Genomic DNA, 22,297 nt, shown 5'->3' on the forward strand with positions numbered 1-22,297 from the left:
GCACCCCCTTAAATTTGATTCCTGGAGACACCAGTATATCTGAGTAATTAAGCATGTGTCTACACTGCAGTTTACATGTTAATGCACTGCATGATGATACGTGTAGTTCATCAATCGGTGTAAACGTGTTTTCTGTGGCAGTGCTTCAGAACTCAGAGGAGTTCACAGTCATAGGTGTGAAAGTGAACATTTGGAGAGTGTCGGGGTGCAGTCTGATGACGCCTGGACTGATGGTGGCATTTCAGTTCACTCCTAAGAGGCTGAACATAGTGGGATAGCTCAGCTTCAAGCTTCAAAGCGTTTATTTAAAAAAAAAAATAAAAAAAAAATATTTTCACTTAGAACGGTTTGTCTTCCTACTGGAAAACAAGTGTCCAAAGTCTATTGTGGAGATGCTCATAAAATCTTCGGCTAAGTGCAACATCATTGGAGCTGAGAGCAGGGGAGGAGCAGTGGGCGTCCTGCAGCCGTCCAATCACACACAGGCCTTCTTGTTACACACAGGTGCTCTTCTATTTGATCTGCTCTTTGCAGGATTGGGTTCCTGTTGAGCGAGCTCTGATCAGAGAACAGCATCATGGTAAGTCAATTTCCTTCCTAAGTGTTCTACCAATGGTAAGCAAAGTAAGGCCGAAACACACTGCGTGCATTCCTGTCTTATGCAAAGCAAGAGGCAAATAGATTGTGCCAGTTTGTGTATACCCGCGAGGCAGAGATTTTAATGTGGGCACTAAGGTGACGGAGGTATCTTTCAGATTGTGGAGTGGGTGGAGGGGATGCCTTGGCTAGAAAGAGGCAGGGTTGATAGTGAAAGCAGGGAACCAAATTCACAATTTACCTTGCCCTCTAAGCACTCTAGTTTTTTGTGTGTAAGTTAGAAGTTTCGCACCTTTGTTTCCAGGGCAAATCCGACTGCCACGCGTCTTTCTGATATGTCCCTGCTTCCTTAATCCAACATACTTATTGTGTTCGTCGCGTTTAGTCACTTTCTTAATCAACCATTGGCATATGGCTGCTTCTCTGTCAATTTTAAATATGCCACAACCATACCATAATTAATAAATAAATAATAAATCCATATATATATATATATTTCATCACAGCCAAACTTCAGGTCTATCCTACTCGTCCAAAACGTTCTACATATTTTAGAAAGGATTGTGCACTCACAGGTGTCTGATTACTTTCATCAGTCAATACTTAGTCCTTTAAGGGAGTCCACTATGTACGTCTTAATCCCTCCAAGGTGGAAATGCTTTTACTCCACCCCCGCCCCCCCATCTATTTATTTTCCTTTCTGTGTTATTGTTCCAGCTTATTTTACGGGTCCGGTGGTAACCCTGCCGGTGCGCCCTGTAATATTTGACCAGCGCCTGACTTCCCGGTGCCACCGGGAGATTACAACTCCGGCGGCCCGGGAAGTCAGGCGCCCCATTCCCATAGGACTCTATGGGAGGGGGGACACGGAAGCACCGGCACGGTTGCTAATGGTGCCAGTGCTTTCATGACCGGTCTGCCTACCGTGGCCGCTGTGCCCGGCAGGGTCAGACCTCTCGGGCTCAGCGGCTCCCGCAGGCAGACTCGAAGTTTGCCGATCTGGAATCAAGGGTGCCAGTGAGCTTACAGGCACCCTTGTTTCCGGACTGGCAAACTTCTAATGAGGCATGTCTTTCCATGACAAATTCTCTCTCACACAGGCTTTTCGCATTCAGTTAATGGGCTGTTTGTTGTCTTTCTCAGGTGCTACACTTTGGTTTGGTCACATATAAATTGTTGTGGGACTGTTGACGTTGGACTAATGTTGACATAATAAATGGCAATTTTCTGCCATTTAAATCTATTATTCTCTCATTTTAGGCCCATAATTCATTTGTTTTAGTCCGTGCTCAATATTAGCGACCAGTCTCTAAGCGCGGTCCGGATTCGAACCTGCATTGCTCTGCATTGTCTTGCTTCCAAGATGAATGTGTTGCCCCTGAGCTATCCTCCCGGACCGTATTATGGTGTCAACGGTAAAAACAGGTGGCATCGGAGCATACCACCTCTTTTACTGTGCCTCCCCACTTCCCCCCAGTTATAGGCCTAGCAGGATTATTGACTGCAGTATTCCAGTGGAATACTGCGTATGGTAATGACGCTGTACAATGAGGACACATTGTGCAGTTGCTCTAGAGTAGTGGTCTTCAAACTTGGGCAGGCCCCCAAGGGTTGCCGAAGAATGTCTGGGGGAGGGGGGCGGACTCTTTAAAAAGGGTAACAAGGGATGAAGATGACAGTTTTAACATCAAAAAGGTTTAAGGTTTCTGTTTTTAATTTAAAAAATATAAGCAGTAGAAAATGTGCTCATATTTTAAAGAGCCTGCCCTCCCTTACTCCCCTGCCCCCCACCGGACATTCTTTGCGCCTCATCCCCCTAAACAATATTTGTACTCAAGGGGGGGGAGCAGGACACAGTTTGAATGCCACTGCCCTAGAGGCTGGAAAGAGGAATAGGAGGGCCTTGTGGTCCAGAGATCTGATGAGGGGCTGACCACAACAATGGATTCCAATAAGCTTTAGAAAACGAGTCACTGCCAAGTTTTAGCTCCAATTTTTAGATCCACTCTAAAGGTAGAATTAAAACGATTGAAAACTCCCCTATAGTTTTTAAAACATAATGCTAATTAATGTTTTACATGATGACAATCAAAGGAGGGGGGAAATGTGGCCATTTTGACCACCTCAGCGATGCATGCACCAAGGGCTCCAAACTCACAATTTTGTGCATTGAAAATATCTTACAGTAGCGCTATGAACCATTCCTGTATGCAGTCCGCTTCCATCCATCCTCAAAATGAGGATGGAAACAGATTCAAATAATGAAAAAATTAAGTATATGGATTTTCAGAAATACTGCAAGAGTAGTTAAAAAAATCTGCATCTGTTATATGCCGTACTAGCTGTAATGCTGTATAGAGGTAGATTCGCGAAATTACTACATGTGGTAGCTAAAAATACTGCATGAGATAATTCTGGGAGAAAAAAAGGTGACACTGCTGCAAGGGCCCACCACTGCCATTCAGGCCCAGTACCCGCAACGTCATCCCACTGTCACGGTTATTACTGCAATGACGATGTGCAATGGCAAGACGCGGGTACTAATGAGGTGATAATAACCGCCAGACAACCCTTCCGTAAGGGCCAATGGTCCACCACCACCTTTAAGGTCAAGCAAAGAGAAGGTAATTTAACAAGGGTAGCGGTGCCATTACCAGCAACGTCATCCCACTGTCACGGTTATTACTGCAATGACGATGTGCAATGGCAAGACGCGGGTACTAATGAGGTGATAATAACCGCCAGACAACCCTTCCGTAAGGGCCAATGGTCCACCACCACCTTTAAGGACAAGCAAAGAGAAGGTAATTTAACAAGGGTAGCGGTGCCATTACCAGCAACGTCATCCCACTGTCACGGTTATTACTGCAATGACGATGTGCAATGGCAAGACGCAGGTACTAATGAGGTGATAATAACTGCCAGACAACCCTTCCGTAAGGGCCAATGGTCCACCACCACCTTTAAGGACAAGCAAAGAGAAGGTAATTTAACAAGGGTAGCAGTGCCATTACCAGCAACGTCATCCCACTGTCACGGTTATTACTGCAATGACGATGTGCAATGGCAAGACGCGGGTACTAATGAGGTGATAATAACTGCCAGACAACCCTTCCGTAAGGGCCAATGGTCCACCACCACCTTTAAGGACAAGCAAAGAGAAGGTAATTTAACATGAGTAGCGGTGCCATTACCATCAACGCCATCCCACCATCATGGTTATTACTGCAATGACGATGTGCAATGGCAAAACCCTGTTACTAATGTCATCCCCAAAACCACACTTAAAGGGACTATTAATGGGTTTCATGCCTAAGAACACACCCAAAGTTTTTCACACAAATACTATCAGTTTAGTGATTCATTTCCTTTCCTTTTTTGAATTACCTCCTGTGTAGCTTTGACTTACTTGCCCTCCAACCATTCTTTCTATTCCCTAGTGGGGTGACTAGCCCTAGACAATGCTGATGAGCCGCTTATCTAGGGTTAGGGGATAGATGAGAAACTTGCCCTTTGACTAGCTTAACACAGACACTAGTTCTGATCCCATAAAAGGCAGAACTCTGATTTAGAACCAAATTGTGTGCTAAGCGAGCGCCTTACAGGTGAAATATAATTAATGTATTCTTTTTCCCTGAATTGGCAACTAAAAAAGAAAGGGGTATTAAAATGAAACATCTCTCAATGTTAATGAAACATCTCTTGCAAGCATTGTAGTATCCACGTGTGTAGACCTCTGGACCATACCAGTGGTCCTAAACTTACAGCAGGTCTATACAGGCCTACCGGTTTCAGTGGTATAGTGATTAAACCACTTTCTTCAGTGCTGCCAGGAAAACAACAAAGTAGAGAGTTTCTGCAATGGCTCTTCACCGCACCCCAATTGCGTGTGTTGCCAAGCAGTTTAAAGTCAAAAGACTGTTATTTGTGCCAATGGGCGAAGTTTCATTGTCGTCCCGCTGAAGCCTAGTTTGCCGCCGATGGAGCGAAGCCGTTACTGCTACAGTTAGAAGAAACTAGGTTTCAGCGGGACGACAAGGAAGGCAAGTAAGTCAAGGTTACACAGAAGGTAACTCAAAAAAGGAAAAGGAAATGAATCACTAACCTGACAGTATTTGTGTGAAAAACGAATGTCATCCCACCATCATGGAAATTACTGAAATTCCGATGGGCAATGACAAGACGCGGTTACTAATGAGGTGATAACCGCGAGACAACCCTGCCGTATGGGCCAAGGGTCCACTACCACCTTTAAATAAAAGCAAAGAGAGGGCCCTTTAACAAGGGTAGCGGTGCCATTACCTGCAACGTCATCCCACCATCATGGGTATTACTGAAATTATGATGGGCAATGGCAAGACGTGGTTACTGCTAAGGTGACAATAACTGCAAGACAACCCTGCCGTACGGGCCAAGGGTCCACCACCAACCATAAGTACAAGCGAAGAGAGGGTCCTTTAACACAGATAGCAGTGCCATTACCAGCAACGTCATCCCACCATCATGGGTATTACTGAAATTACGATGGGCAATGGCAAGACATAGGTACTAATGAAGTGATAATAACTGCAAGACAACCCTGCCATAAGGGCCAAGGGTCCAACACCACCCTTAAGAACAAGCGAAGAGAAGGTCATTTAACACAGGTAGCGCTGCCATTACCAGCAACGTCATTGCGCCATCATGATTATTACTGAAATTACGATGGGCAATGGCAAGACGTGGGTACTGATGAAGTGATAATAACTGCGAGACAACCCTGCCGTACGGGCAAAAGGTCCACCACCACCCATAAGTACAAACAAAGAGAGGGTCCTTTAACACAAGTAGCAGTGCCATTTCCAGCAAAGTCATCCCACCATCATGGTTATTACTGAAATTACGATGGGCAATGGCAAGACACAGGTACTAATGAGGTGATAGCTGCAAGACAACCCTGCCATGAGGGCCAAAGGTCCACCACCACCACCCATAAGAACAAGCAAAGAGAAGGTCATTTAACACGGGCCATTACCAGCAACGTCATTGCACCATCATGATTGTTACTGAAATTACGATGGGCAATGGCAAGATGCGGGTACTAATGAGGTGGTACTAACCATGAAACAACCCTGCCATAAGGGCCAATGGCCCACCACCACCCTTAAGAACAAGCAAAGAGAGGGTCCTTAGACATGGGTAGCAGTGCCATTACCAGCATGATCATCCAACGTCATGGTTATTACTGCAACTACGATGAGCAATGACAAGACTCAGGTACTAATGAGGTGATAATAAACGCTACACAACCCTCCTGTAAGGGCCAAGGGTCCACCCCCACCCATAAGAACAAGCAGAGGGTCCTTAGACACGGGCAGCAGTGCCATTACCAGCAACGCCATCCCACCATCACGGTTATTACTGCAACTACAATGAGCAAAAAGTTACCTTCTCTCTATGGGGATGACGCTTGTGTTTGTTGTAGTCCATTTTTAGTGCTGGGCAACGCCTCAGGCACCAGGCGAGGCCTGGTAACCTGTACCCCATGGCAGCTGGGCGGGGGAGAGGGCTCCCCCTCGCCCCCACCAAACTACAAAGGCGACGCACAGTCGCTGAACCTGGAAACACAGGGGGAAGGGCGAGGGTTTAATCAACCCTTGTCTTCCTCCCACCAGGAATGCAAGACACACACCAGAGCCCCCATCACAGGAATTAGGCGAGGGAGGAAGCTGAGGGACCACAAGGTGCAGTTCGCTGTCGGCATAAGCTGGCCCACAGCCCCCACCACACAGAAGGGCCACCCAGGGGACAGCCCCTGGGTCCTATATAAGGAGCTGCACTTTGCAGCAGAAAACAGAAACAGTTTGTGGTCCCTGCACGGGACCCAAACCCAAAGAGTACTCTGTGCATTCAGAGTCTCTTCTTTTTCCCAGAACCCTCCCACCCTAAAGAAAAGGACGAGAAGAAAGAGAACGAAGACAGGTCACTGTACGGCGACCACACTGTCGTGGAACAAGAATGGCGGCACGGGCAAGAGGGGGTAACCTCAGGACCCTATGCCCAAAAGTACAGCATATTATGGTTACTGTAATTATGATATCTGTTATGACCATAACTGTGCAATAAAATCCCACGGCCTTTTATTGCCAACACTTACCCAATGTCTCGCGTACTACCTGGGGGGGGAAAGCATGGGGCACCTCGTCACCCAGGTCATGTTACCGCTCTGCCTGCATATGGGTCCACTGGTTATGATTAAAATAACAACATTGCAAATGCACAGCCTGACAGTCAGGGCAGCATCACCATGAAGGAAAATAGTTTTTTTTTTGGATTTTGTTAACAAAATGCTTTCAAATTGCGAGTGGAAAAGGGGTGCAGGGTCAGTGTGAGGTCAATGGCGAAATCTGATTGGCGCAGCACTCGGGCTGTCCCGTAGCCGAGCGCTTACTAGTGAAAACAGCCTGCATTTGGAGCAGCGTGATTGGCTGCGTGCTCTGCCACGCCCATATTCTCAAGCACCTTGATTAAATGCAATTTATATGCGTAATTAAGATAAATATGTAGGAAGGTTTCATTTAATTGCCAGTGTTAAACCTTAAGACCTGACAGAATAAACACAACACTAAGGTGAGGTTTTGCAGATAGCGCGGTTTGACATCCTTGGGGAGCACGGGGATAGGTGTGGGACTTTGGGGGATGAACGGCGCAGTGTGAGGACTAGAGCATGGCTGAAGTGGGAGGGGCCCATTTTCCAGTCCCCCAGATTGCAAACTGAACATTTTTCCGGACGGAGGAAATGTTGCTTTTTTTTTTGCCAGATGGAGTTGGGCTGCGGAACATATATGGACGTCATTTAGGGACAGCCAGAGATAGAAGCTGCTACCCCAGGCACCCTGCCTCCTACCCCCGATAGCGCCTCTGCCACCTCAGGTAAACGAAGCACTGTCAGTGGTGGCGTTAGAAATGTGTATATCAGAGCCATCAAGTTCAGTGTAGAAAGAATAAATGTTATAAAATGCTGCTTTTTGAACAGCCTGTTCCGAATGAACTATTCACACATCACAGCTGTGAATGTTCATCTAGTGAGTGAGAATGTTCTAGATAAATATGATAGATTTAAGAGGATGCAAAAACAATTGTTTACTAAGAGTGCCTGCATCTACAGAAGTAGGCTACACGGTCTAACTGCAAAGCACCGATGTGTAGCCTACTTCTATAACAGTTCATCTTTCCACACTAATAGGCGAGGTCATTCAGTGAGTGATATATGCGTGGAGCCCGAAGTCACATGATGGAACCTCAGCCCTTCACCATTTCAAGGTCAATACATTGCTGAATCTCAATGGCACCTAGTAGTACACCACTAAGAAGTGGTAGTACTTCATTTATTTATTTATTTTTTACGTGCTGTAGCCCACAGGCATCAGGGCGCGGAGGAAAGAGAAAGGACAGAAATTTCAAACTGACAAAAAATGTCCTATTAGAATAATATGGTCTTCAGTGCTTTTTCAAAATCAGTAGGATTTTCTTCAGGGCACAGGCTTATTGGCAACTCATTCCATGCTCACACTGCCTTCACAGGGTACGACCGTTCTTTGCCCTTTGCCCCTCTGTATCTAGGGCATGTCAGTCGCATTGAGTCCTTAGATCTAGTAGCCCTGTTAGAGCTCTGAACAATAATGCACTCTTCATTAAAAATTGAATTATATTTAGTACACTACGAAGTCTGGGACGTATGATAACTTTGTGGCACCAGGACTGGCTGAGGAACTCTAGGCACACAAGCCTCCTTCCCTACGCGCACACGCCCTCCTCCTCTACGTGCACAAGCCTCCTCTTCTACGCGCACAAGCCTCCTCCTCTACGCACACAAGCCTCCTCCTCTACGCGGACAAGCCTCTTTCCTTACACACACAAGCCTCCTTCCCTACGCGCACAAGCCTCTTCCTCTACGCGCACAAGCCTCCTCTTCTACGCGCACAAGCTCTCCTCTACGCGCACAAGCCCTCCTCCTCTACGTGCACAAGCCTCCTCTTCTACGCGCACAAGCTCTCCTCTACACGCACAAGCCTCCTCCTCTACGCACACAAGCCTCCTCCTCTACGCGGACAAGCCTCTTTCCTTACACACACAAGCCTCCTTCCCTACGCGCACAAGCCTCTTCCTCTACGCGCACAAGCCTCCTCCTCTACGTGCACAAGCCTCCTTCCCTTCGCGCACAAGCCTCCTCCTCTACACGCACAAGCCTCCTTCCCTACGCGCACACGCCTCCTCCTCTACACACACAAGCCTCCTTCCATTCGCGCACAAGCCTCCTCCTCTACACGCACAGGCCTCCTCCTCCACGCGCACAAGGCTCCTCCTCTACGCACACACAATTCCACCTCTACGCGCACAAGCCTCCTCCTCTACACGCACAAGCCTCCTTCCCTACGCGCACAAGCCTCCTCCTCTACACGCACAAGCCTCCTCAGCCCCTGACATGACGGCATAGCCTACTAACTTAAGAGGGGTTTGGGCTGAAGGACTAGGCTGTACCTATACAAAGGAAGCCCACTTGGCGTATGATGTCAGTACCTGGGCTTGGTAGACTGTACAGTTCTCAGGTGATGCTATAGCGGGCATCAGATTGCAGCGCCGCTCAGCTATCATGCCTCTGCTGTGTATGTTGGTGGCCTAGCGTGACTGTACGCATGGCCTATCAAGGCAGTACCCCCGTGTCTACTTTCTACATTATAATTTGCATTCATTTATGCTTAGTATTGTTTTTTTTACATCGGTGCTGCTACTGCCTGTGGTATCATCAAGGTGAGAGGTCATGTGACAGCACTTCTGTGATGGGACTGAGTTCAACGGTCACGTGTTATCACTTACTGTGATGTCATAGGGCAGGTGATGCCACTTCTGCTATCCCTGTCATTTTGGTGACATGATGACCCTGGTAATATATCTTAAATATCCACTCCGCCTGACCAAAACATGCCTTAACACCAGCGTGGCCTTTTTATGCTGGCGATAATGCATTGGATTGCAAGGCAGCCATTGGAAGTGCCTCCAACAATCCTTTATTTTGCGAGGTATTTGCACTTTTTTCCAAAATATATTGGGGAAAATGGAGCAACAGTAATTTCGTCTGTTTGTCCACTACCCGTTAGACATGATACGATGCGCTTAATACCCAGAGGTTTCTAAGCGTGGACCCTGAGATCGAACCTGTGTTGCTCTTGTTGTCTTGCGTCCAAGGCGAGCACGTTGCCCCTGATCTATCCTCCCGAGACATATTTGCAATTGCATGGAAGAGTTTTTGCATGGAAGCGCAATTTAAGTAGCCCCTCCATGCACATAACTTGTTAAATTAAAATGACCCCATAAGCATTTTATCCAACGCTAAAAAAAACACACACTTGCTTAAATGGAATAGACTGTGTTGACTGGTCAGTGGTTAAGGCTGCAATGGCAATGAGGGAACTAACTAGAGCCCGAGCGGGGGTTGGAGGAGTCTCACTGGTGGTCAACAGTGCAATCCGAGGGCCTGACTCCATCCGCGCTCGGGGTAGGACGTAAAGGGTGCAGAACGGGGACATGGTGGTGCATAGTGAAAGCCTTGCCAGCAGGGAAGGAATGCAGTATGAGGCCATGGCTGGTTAGCAAGGCCTGGGGAAGGGATCATACCACGAGCAAATGGGGCAGGTTGCGACCCTGGCTTCAAACAGACAAAGGGTGAGAGGGATCTGGATGGAAGAGAAGAGTGACACTGAAGGGCTCTTGTATGGAGAATGCAGCGCGTGGTAACCAACAAACCTCACCAATAGGGAACTGATGAGACCAGAACTAGCGGGGAGCCTCACCTGCAAGAGGTGGCAGGCGGTCTGGGGTCTGCCCACAGAAGAGGGGTGGGTATTGCTCATGAGTAAGGGGGCACCATCAGGAAGGACGGCCAAGTAAGGAAAGCTGGTAATTGACACCAGACAGGAGCAGGGGCCAGGCACGGTTGCCAATATGGAAGGAAGGGTGCAATTTTTGACTGGCCTAGAACAGAAAGTTCAGGGAGAGAAGAGGAGAGTGCCCCCTTTAGGTGAGGTAGAGAGAAAGGGAAGCAGTGTGGGGGGGGGGGGGGCTCACTGATGCCAGATGATGTAATGTGGGGGTCTGACTAGAGCAGGTGTTCTGGGGAGGCTAACTCGAAGAGATGGGTGAACTGTGGGGCTATGACTAGACCAGGAGCTGTGTAAGGAGTCGCCTGGAAATCTCAGTTGGTTATGCACCTACTGCCCAATCCATGTTGCTGCACATGATTGATCTTGCTGACTGACCCACTGGCTCGATGTGTGTTTCTTTTCATTGTTGTCGTGTTATTTAATGTTAAGAGCGTATGCACAGCGCTTCGAAACTGTTCTTCTGTGGTACACTGTATAAAATTAGATTCTAAACTAAGCTTAAAGTTCCACATTCAGACGGCATACAGAGTTACGATCTGGAGGGGGTGGGGGGGATCTATAATAGTCATTTTGTAATGCGTGCTGTTGAGTTCACACACTGTTGCGCTCTGCATACACATTCCGTTGACCCCAGTCTTTCATTTCGCAAAGTTTGAGAAATGCTGGTCCCGCCAAGCTACAGAGTAAACAAGAATGGATTTTTTTAAAAAGCTTGTATCAATGTTGATGACCTTTGCGCACTTGCAAATAAAAGTTGTTTGCAAACCCAACAGCAAGATGGCCATTCACTTGATCCCTAAAATTGCAGGTTGTGGAAATGCCTAGTGAAGACGTTGTATTTGAGTATTTCATAGAAAAAAGGAAATCTTTGTGGGACAGCAGTATTTCCCAATTGGAGGGTATTTATTTTGTTTAGAATTCCAATTTCTGCGACTATATATTGAGGCTCATCGAGGGACGTCACATACTAAAAGTATAATTGCAGGGTTTCGGGGGAGCTGGCGGTTTTCGTGGCGGCTCTCTGCCTTTGAAAGGTCGGCTATAGATGGAGCAGCGTCAGTCACATGTCAGGGTGACCCTGGATTGTAGCAGACCCTGCCATACCCCTGCCGACGTTTCAAAGGCACCGGCCTATCATGGGAAATGTCCCGATTGCAATATAAACAACTTTCTGCCGCAGAGGGCAACACCATGAACCCTCAACTATCGGTTGCACAATATTGGGTTGAAGGTTTACAAAATCGACCTTGTCCCCTGTTCTGCAGACCACACGCCTAATTTTGTACAGCGTATAATTGCCCTTTGGCCACGCCCCATGCAATTTCAACATTTGTAGTGCAGCCGAGGGGCTCATTTTTTAGACCCCTGGAGCTGAAAAAGGTGTTCAGATCTAGTGTAAAAGGACTGTGCCAGGTTTAACACATTTTTTTAATCTCCAGGGTGTTTGAAACATTTTTGTAGGTAGACTGGGCATGGAATGGGATGCCTTTTTTTGGAATGCGATGCCTTTTTTTTCCAGCAGTGCATTCCTAAATAAGGACAAGCCCTTAACTTGCCTCTGTAGCCATAATGGGACATAATGGTCACAAATGAATGGGGCTTCCTTCCACAGCGCACAACAACGCGTCACCGTCTAAAATCAATAGCAAGGAAACTTTAATAATAATTTAGCATTTATATAGCGCTACTCACCCTCCGGTATCTGAGCGCTGCTTATTATTACCCACAGTGTGTGGTGCTCATTTATCGACCTCGGAAGGATGAAAGGCTGAGTTTGGCGCTGCCGGGAGTGCTCTACTCGCTGTGCCACTTGACCGCTGAAACAGCCAAAGAGGAATTCACATGAAAACAATTCATAGTGACCCCTCGTCAATTCATACACCGGCCCTGCTTGAGCCCTCCTCAATTTCATACACCGGCCCTGCTTGAGCCCTCGTCAATTTCATACACCGGCCCTGCTTGAGCCCTCCTCAATTTCATACACCGGCCCTGCTTGAGCCCTCGTCAATTTCATACACCGGCCCTGCTTGAGCCCTCGTCAATTTCATACACCGGCCCTGCTGTGGTATCCCGTTAATACGTATTGGAAATCCGACGCCTAATGCCCTTACTCAGTTCTATCGGTCAATGCCTCCATCTGAAATGAGTGCAAACACAATCCCTCCATGCCCGACCAGGCAGCTGCCAGTGTCATGCTCAACACCCTATTGAGCTAACATTTCCAAAACGGTGCTTCATCCAGATGCAGCCACAGGGCACCAACCAACCCTGCGTGTCTCTCTGCTAAGAAATCCATCACGGCCTCAAATGGACATGCCCGCCACCCCTGGGCCCAGTGCAATCTAATCTAGACACCTGTTCCCAAGATCAGTTTTGGATCTCCGGAGGAAAGGTTCATCACACCCTTTTAAGCCTCCCTTCTTCTTCTGATATCACTTCTTTTGAATCCGTTTTCGATCTTTGAGAGACAGGAAAAGTAAGACATAAGGGAGAGCCTGAAATGGAAGAACATTTGCTGAGGATGCTGGTGGCAAAACTTTTCAGGGTTTGAGTGAGACGATGTCGGTTTGAGTCGGTGGTGGCACGTGGTGAACCCGTGAAATGATGCACTCGGAAATATAGCAGTTGCCTTCGTCGACTCGAGTGGCACAGACTGAAGCCACACTCATTTGGAGAGGAGTGGGTGGGTGTGCTATGTTAGAAGCGGATGGGGGGTGCTTTCATTGTCAGGGTTGCTGAGATGTTTTGGGGTCATCTTTGTCGGCTCCATAGCATGCTGCAGTTACTGCTGAAGTGGTTTAAAAAATGTGAATGTTTCTCTTTTATTCGTGTTCAACGTTAAGGGCTGATTTTCAAAGATAGTTTGCCCCCCAAAAAAGACCCGAAAAATACATCCACAAAAAGGAATATTTAGATTACAGGAAACCAGAGGAGCTAGTGTGGTTGCACAGTTCTTTCCGTGTAGGGGTCTTAATGCTGGTTTATTTATTTATGTATTTGTTGGTCATTTGTTAGGAGCTTATACAATTAGAAAAACTGTTTGAAAGCGCCCACAAGGCAACAGGGTGGGGACAGGGGAAGGTGAACAATGAATTAACAAGGAGGATACATAATTGAATTAATAGTACAAACCAATAATGAGAATAACAGGGAGGGGAGACAAACCTACTATGCCTTGTGAGTGTTCAGAACGTGCAAGTGCAGACGGGAGGGGGAAGGGGGTAAAGGATAGGTGCTGTGGTGCTTGTGGAGAAGTGCTAAGAGCAGAAGAACGTAAGTGCAACCTCCGTGGGGAGGGTGACCCTACGTAAGTGCAGTAAATAGACAGCGGCTGGTATGAGCGATCTGGGGGTTCAGGGCCAGACGTTGTTAGTAAGACTGCTTAATAGATCAAATTCTGCACCCATGCGCAGCTTGAATGCAGATTGGAATACTCAGACATACATTCCTTTCTGTCTCATATTATGTACATTTGCTTCCTGAAACCAGTCCAGCTCAAGATCCCACACATTAACCTAAGTCGCTGTTGCGCACTTTTTGACTTTGGATATGATATGATAGGTTATTTATAACGTGCTTAATACCCAGAGGTTTCTAAGCGCGGACCCAGGGATCGAACCTGTGTTGCTCCGTGTCGTCTTGCTTCCAAGGCCAGCAGGTTGCCACTGAGCTATCCTCCCGAGTAAATGACGTCAATGCTTTTAATCATAGCAAGCTCTGGCATCGTAGTGGGATGACATTTGTATGGGCCGTGGGGAAGGGCCTTGAGGGACGTAGGGTCCGTCTGTGGTCAGCATTATGTCATCGTCAGACACCGGCAGCCGGCACCGGAGGAAGGGGCTAGCTTGTGGGCATCAGGTGTAGGGAGCATAAAAGGTAAGAGGAGGCACCCCCCCTTTGTTCCTAGCATGCACGGACCAGGGGGATCCCTCCCACATTATGCTCCATTTGCAATGGGGAAAAACATTTTTTTATCAACATATGACGTTGTAGCGCATTGGGAGCGATACGTGGTTTACATTAGCCTGACAAGTGTATTAAACAAGTTAGCCCAATTGAGTAGGGGAGTGAAATTGAGTAATCAATGTTTGCTTCATGGCACACAATTTGGTAGAATTGGCTAATTTGGCTAATTTGTAATCAATAATTCAGTAGTGCAAAATGATTAGGGGAGGAGGCAATGTATCAACAAATGGTTAGGATAATCACTGATACATATGTGTAGTGGAAGTTAGAATTTTTATTTTGCAAAGACATTGTTAACACCTTATGAAAAGAGGTGTAGATGCCCGGGATCCCTGACTCATTGAATGTTCCTTCTAAGTTGTGATATGACTTCCCTTATGAAGGTTTAATAGTGTTACAATACATGCTACCCGTATGTATTGAATGGAAATGTTTTCCCTAGAACAGGAAGGGCAGCATTGTCTACACCAAAGCTATAGGTTGGTTGAAAGAGATACAGGATTTTCAATTGGCCGGTGGGTGCCTTATAATTACCACGCACAGTCAGACAGTGATTCCGGCAGGGGAAGGGCTTGCAGAACTAACCTGCCTTAGTGGTTTGCTGGCCCGGGGAGTGGGAAGAAAGGTAATGTTGATGGTAATCGCTCCTTGAGCACAAATAAAACCATATGCGATGAAGGGCTGAGTAAAAATAAGCATAAATTCAGAATTATGATCAATAACCCTAAATCGTCAAAGAGTACATCTGGTACGCCACAAGGGCCCCTGGGCAATAAGGTTGGGGACAACTGGGACTGGCTGACCAGTTCATTGGCTCGAAGAACATAATGCGTGAGCCCAGGAAATCCACCCCCAGCTCTTTGTCCATTTGGGCTGTTGGAACACGTGTGACTTTAAACATCTACTGGGAGAAGGCAGCATCCGATTTGGAGACTTTGATGTCATTTGTCTCCAGGAGACGTGGCTGCGTGTCCAACCAACCATTATGGGTTTTGTTGTCCTCATCAACCCAGCAACAAAAGGACCAAAGGGTAGACCAATGGCGGGCCTATTGACTGCAATTAAGGAAAGTTGCAGCCTAAGAGTAGCCTGGACAAAGAACATTTCATCATTAATCCAGGTCAACCTGCTGGCATATCAAACCGGCGAAAAGGATGCCATGAGGCGGATCCTTTTGTGTAATCTTTACTGGAATTGCAACGACCCAGAAGCCAAGAACTTCATGGACCAGTTGTTGGAGGAGGTTGACGCTGCTTTGATTGACAACTCCAACTTGAACGTGATCCTATGTGTGGATTTAAACATTCACTGTTTCAATAATTGTTGTGCTCTCATAAATCATTATGCAAGTAACTTACAAGAAGTTGAAAAGCGAGGACTGTCATTTAGGAAGGAGTTCCAGAAGAGAAATATCTCATTATTAAATGGCATAACACCGGGGGATACTCTGCCAAACCCCACCTGGATGAGAGGGTCTGAATCCAACATTCTAGACTATTTCCTTGCCTCCGATAACTTTAATTCCATAGTAGTGGCTTTGACGGTCATGGAAACCCCACAGAGCGACCACAACATGCTGAAATGAAGCCTCAAATTGGGTATGACTACAAAGTTTTCTCTAGACGGAGATGCCCTGGAAGTACAGCCAGGAAGGAATTGATTGAGATTACTGAGTAAACATGTAACTAGATTATCAAGAGATCTAAGAGACAATGGCAGGCCGGAAGACATAGATTATACGCAGTCTTGGCCATCTACAGTGAAAAATCTGGCCCAGAAAGATCCAGGGGTTTTCGCCACAAATATAATTTCGACCATGAAGTTGACATAAGAAAAAGGGAACTAAAAAAGACACAAAGAGCGCATAAGAAAAATCCTTCCCTGGTATTGTATGCGGCTGTCATGAAAACTAGGACAGGGTACAATAACTGGTTGAAGCAGCACAGACAATCCCTAATGCAATAAAATGCGGAACATATGCTGGAATTGGTTGCATCCAAAAACTCGAGGGAAATGTGGCAAATCTTTAACATGTTGGATGGCCCGCAGCAGAGTCTCATCACCAACCCTATTTCAGTGAAGGATTGGATGGACCACTTCACCAAGCTTTTCTCAAAGCCCAACTCACAAGCTATGAAGGCTGTATAAAACCCATGTTTAAACTGGGAGTTTGAAACTGAAAGGGAGGATATCCTTGCTCTAATTAGATCATCGAGCAACTCCAGAGCCGCAGGTCCTGATGGCCTTACGAACTTGACATTAAAACAACATCCAGAGGAATGGGCAACTTTTTTACATCGCCTATTTCTATTGGTGAAAACAAAACGTAGCATCCTGGCTACTTGGACGATATCTATCATTGTATCGATCTTTAAGAAGAGTGATAGGTCTGTGGCAACACATTACAGACCTATCACCCTCTTGGATGTTATTGGGAAGCTTTTTGTGGCCTTGATCTTGAATCATTTCACGGCCTGGAGTTGGGACGCCAAACATCGGGACGGCTGGCAAGCTGGGTTTGAAAAGGAATTACTACATCGTTGAACCTTTTTCTAATCACCTACCTGAAATTGAGAACTGTAAAAAAGAACAGTAAAATGTATAACTTGCATCAGTGGACTTGTCACAAGCCTTTGGCTCAGTCAATAGAGAGAAGCTTTGGCAGAATTTAAAGGACTGGGGTTGTCCTGCTGACATACGCGAGGCTATGGAGGTCCTTCACAACAACACAAGTATACAGATCAAACTAAACCAAAAGGGTGACATGTCAAACCCTATTAAAACAGGAGTGGGCCTTCAGCAAGGGTGCCGATTAACCCCAGCTATCTTTAAATTGTATATTTCTGACATGGGTGACGCCTTTACGGAAATTAGGTGTTTTCCTCCATGTATCGCAGGCTCCCCAATGAATAGATTGTTGTATGCAGATGATGTCATTCTTTTGGATGAAACCCCAATTGGGCTTCAGCGCCAATTGGATGCCTTGGCACTTTTTCTGTCTTCCAACGTTCTAAGAGTTAATGCTACTAAATCACCGGTGCTCATTTTGGGGAAGTCAAGGTGCAAATCCATGAAGTTCAAGGGTTGGCACATAAACGGAGACCAGATTCGAGAGACAACAGAAGTGCTCTACTTGGGTATACCGATCAACGCAAGCCATAGTGAAGCCCCAAGAGAAGTAGTGCTGAGGCGAAAACTGAAGATGCTAACAGCCCAGGCAAGACTATCAAACACAGATATTGCAAATTTACATTGGCACCCTTGCTCCGTTTTTACACCATGAAGGTAGCTCCTATTGTGACCTACGGGGCTGAGTTGGAAAATATGACAAATTCTGGAGGGTCTATTCTGGATAGCTGTACTTAACCTCCCAAACTGTATGCCTATGGCGGTGATAAGGAAAGAGTTTGGACTGACTTCTCTCATCACTTATGTCAGCTGGAAAACCCTATCCTTTTATTGCAAATGTTTACTGCCTCCACCTGACAGCACATTTGGGGTGCTGGGTCAGGCACTTAAAACAGAAAAAGAGCCTTGACTTGTTGAATGGAGCACCAAATGCTTGGGGTTGTTGGACTCAATCGACACTACAGAGAAACTACTCATTGAAAATCCAGATCTTGTGAAAAAACGGCTGTATGAGTATGACTGGATCGAGTCCTCGGAGCTGGCGCAGTCACCAAACTTTATGAAAAATACTGTGTAGCTCTAAACAAGCGTGGTTTGACTCCCTTGTAGTTGAGTAAGTTTCCTTCGGCTGTGTTGTGACAGCAATTTCTAATACCTCGCTTTAACATCTTTCTGACTAAAGAAATTCTTGAAGCCAGGAAACTGAAAAGTAGGAGAGACTATAAATGCCGGCTCTGTGGCCACCCAATGAAAACACTTCGCCACCTCATCATGAGCTTCCAGGGTATTAAGGACATTCGATGTAACCTATTAGGCAGATTTTTTGTAAACAATCAAACTCTAACAAAGAAAGATGTTTGGTTACAATTGCTACAGGGTTCAAGGCTATCTGTAACTTTTGCCTTGTTAGAGATGGTATCAATCATCTTCAAAAAGCTTGAAGGAGAGAAGTGACAAAGAAGTTTACTTTTTGTATAATTGGACAGCAGGAGCCGCTAATTCTGTTTGGTTGTAGCCTTTTTCTTTCTTCTGTTCTTCTCTTATCTTCCTCCTTCTTTTCTTTCTGTAGCAATTGGTTGAAATGGTTGTATCATATGCTTTTATCGTTAAGGAATTATTTTCTTTTTTTGTAAAATTGAAACTGTAACTGGTAAAAAGCTTCTTTTGAAGCTAATGCTAATAAAAAAAAGGAGTGTAGATCCCCGGGACTGGCCCGCAATAAGGCATTGTGGCTACCCCCTGACATGTCTCGGGGACCAACATTGATGACTACGGGTCCTCCCGATACATCCCCGAGCTCGGCATTGACTGGCTTGGGATGGTACCTCTCCCAGTGCGCCTCCTCAGAACCTGACAAGGCACCTCGTCACAACTGTTATGTACAACATTTGCAAGAAATGTTAGTGAAGTCTGAAATGATGAATTGCCAATCCACAATGTCCAATGTAGCATCTCCTACCTTGCCAAGCACCCTTCCATCATAGATTTGTGCAAGATAGTTAGTTACACATATCCTATCTGGCTTTTGCATATAGTGGGGATTTTGACACTGGGGAGAATGCCCAATCGCTTAGTAAGGATTCCTTTCTCTTTTAAACTTTTCTTTATTGGCAAGAAGTAGCAGCCAGTACCACACACATTACAACAAAGACACACATTGCATGTACAATCGTGAATGATGAACCATATGTTCTACAGAAGGTCCGATAGAGACCCACCAGAGATAGATTACAGTGAAGGCATACATCATGTAGAGTTATCCGCTCCCAGGGTGGGGGAAGGAGGGGATGATAAGAGCTCTAAGTCCACCTTACTGTTCAAGTAGCTACAGAACTCTGTCCATATGTATTTAGGGCGAGCATTGGCAGGGAGCAAGTTAATATAGTCTTCTTCGCAGGATTGCGTCCAGGTGAGGGCCTTCAGCCACATTAACAGGGAAGGGGGGGATCTGCGCTTCCAGCATTGCAGAATGCATTTCTTGGCCATGCTCGCCGCCACATTAAAAAATTTAGCCACCCGTTTCGCCTCAGCCCCGTCCCAGAGCCCAAACAAGAGAGACAGGGGTTCAGGGTCTACGCAAAACCCTACGATTTCAGAGAGGGTCTCAAGCACCGCTTTCCAGAACGGGGCCAATGCTTCACAGGACCAGAACATGTGTGAGTGGTCCGCTTCTTCAGCTCTACATCTCTGACAGGGGTGGAGAAGATCCCGGGCAAATTTCCCAATCACATAAGGGGTGTAGTACAGGCGATTGAGCAGCTTGTATTGGATACATCTAATTCTAGAATTAAATGAGACTTTGCAATTGTGCGTACACACTGGACCAGATATCATCTGTGATGTCTAATCCTAGATCCCGACTCCAGGCATCACGAACAGTGCGGGGCGGTTCAGCGGGCCGGGCCATCAGCATTTTATACAAGGAGGATACAATACCCCTACCACCAGCGGAATTGGCTATATAGCGGACATCGGGGGGGTTCGTTCGGGTACGAAGGCCACATGTCCTGGACTGCCGCCCTAATACGGAAATATTGCAGCAGCTCAAGAGGGGACCCGGAGTGCCCTGGCCTCCACGTATCTGGGGTGATGAATTTTCCATCAGGGAAGAGGTCGGAGAATGATCGGTATCCCAAGTCCGACCCGTGGCGTATGAGCAGCTGATCCTGAGTGGGGGCGAGACTGCGGAAAGACCAGAGGGGAAGCCATTTGTAGTATGGGGGGAGCAAGAACCAGGCGTCAGTATCTGCCACCACGCCCTAACAGTGGAGGCCACTGGGTCAGCAAGGGCCTGCATGCGATATGCGTGAAACAGGATCAAGGACATGACATTCACCTCCTCAGTCGCAAGGATTTCAAGTTTAACATGCTGGGGGGGGGGGTTCCTGGTGGTGTTACCAGTATGTAGCATGTTGGGCCTGGGCGGCTATCCAATACTGAGCAATGTCAGCTGCATTGAAGCCACCCCTCTCGTATGGTAGGGTCATATGCTGCCACTTTCTGCGCACAGCACCAGAATGCCAAAGAAAGCGGGCGCACTCAGAGTGCAGATCAGCAAAGTATTGTTTCCCGGGCCAGAGTGGAACATTAGTAAACACATATAGTAGTTTAGGAACGATAATCATTTTTATTAGCGACATTCTCCATGAGAGCGAGAGGGAAAGGTTACGCCATTTTTCAAACCTGGCATGAGCGTATTTTGCGGCAGCCCCATAATTATCAGTCAATAGGGAGGATTTTGAGAGGGACACCTGGACCCCCAAGTATTTGATGCCCTCGGGAGCCCATTTGAGAGGGAATTCGCACGCAGGTTGGGAGGTATCAGGAGTAAGGGGAAAGATTTCTGATTTAGAGTAATTTATGGTGAAGCCCGAGAATGTACCAATTTTAATAATTTCACGCATGATCGGGTCGAGGTGAACTGAGGGGTCCCTGATATACAAAAGCACATCGTCAGCATAAAGTGATATAATTGCGGGAGTATCCCGCAGGCGAATCCCTTTGCGCACGTGGTTGTTTCGTACACTATCAGCCATGGGCTTGATGGCCATCGCGAATAGAAGGGGAGAGAAAGGGCACCCCTGCCGTGTCCCTCTGTGGAGGGAGAAAGGAGCTGAAAGGTGAAAGTTAACCAGGACTCTGGCCACCGGGTCAGTGTATAGAAGTTTAATGCAGGACATCATGTATGGGCCAATCCCCATCTTCTCCAGCACCGCCCACAGGTATTGCCACAAGACCATGTCGAACGCTTTTTGGGCCACTGCGTTGGCTTGGGGGTCAATTCTAGACATGACATTAAATAGCCGCCGAATGTTTAAGGCGGTGGACCGAGCAGGAACAAATCCACTCTGGTCCGGGTGAATCAGGAATTTCATGATAGGGAGGAATCTGTTTGCTATGATTTTGGCATAGATCTTAGTATCGGTATTGATAAGGGATAGAGGTCTATATGAGCCGCATTCATCCAGAGGCTTACCCGGTTTAGGAAGCACGGTAAAACAGCCTCATGCAGGGACCGGGGGAGGGTGGTAAGGCGCATCGACTCCTCCCAAACCTCATGGAGACGCGGAGCCAGTAGAGCAACATGTTCCTGATAGAACTCGGCGGTCAGGCCGTCCGGACCAGGGGCTTTCCCCTTAGGGAGGGCTGAAATGACAGTGGTGATCTCATCAAGGGTAAAAGGAGCATCTAGTTGTTCTTTGGTGGCTGAGGAGACAAGGGACATTGGAATGCGGTCAAGGAGGTCATCCAGTTCCTGCGGCTGTGCTCTGGTTTCTGGGCATAAAGGGTTGCATAAAAATCTGCAAAGGTCTCAAGAATGGGCCGGTCGGACCAATGCCGCACTCCGTCGTTGCCAATAATACTATCAATTCAGGCTCTACCTCCCTCAGTCCGAACAAGGTGGGCAAGGGTGGGGCCTGGTCTCTCCCCCTCACCATACTTACGGGCAGCAATAGGGCGAGCAAGGTATCTTATCTCGCTTTGGGCGAGGGACTCGAAGTTGTCTAGTTCAGCTCTAATCTGCTCCAGTTTGGGTGAGGAGGGGGTGGCCGCATACTCGCGCTCCGGCTCCCCAAGTCTGGACTCCGAACGGCGCAGAGAGTTTCTGATATCTTTCAGGACCCCAGCCTCCCTGGAGATGCACATGCCCCTAATAAAAACCTTAAAGGCCTCCCATCTCACCC

The 22,297-nt window shown here is 47.0% G+C and overlaps 1 protein-coding gene across 1 annotated transcript in view; it reads left to right on the forward strand.

Moving 5' to 3' along the window:
• The first annotated feature begins 519 nt into the window (after positions 1 to 519).
• Positions 520 to 22,297, forward strand: part of LOC138489643 (4-hydroxyphenylpyruvate dioxygenase-like) — a 348,749-nt gene continuing 326,971 nt past the window's right edge. The window contains exon 1 of the mRNA XM_069617322.1: positions 520 to 580. Within this exon, the coding sequence (XP_069473423.1) occupies positions 578 to 580 (3 nt within the window). The 5' untranslated portion in view covers positions 520 to 577. The remainder of the gene's footprint in view (positions 581 to 22,297) is intronic.

The sequence above is a fragment of the Ambystoma mexicanum genome, chromosome 9 (genome assembly GCF_040938575.1).
Source record: "Ambystoma mexicanum isolate Mex_15411 chromosome 9, UKY_AmexF1_1, whole genome shotgun sequence".
NCBI classification, from domain to species: Eukaryota; Metazoa; Chordata; class Amphibia; order Caudata; family Ambystomatidae; genus Ambystoma; species Ambystoma mexicanum.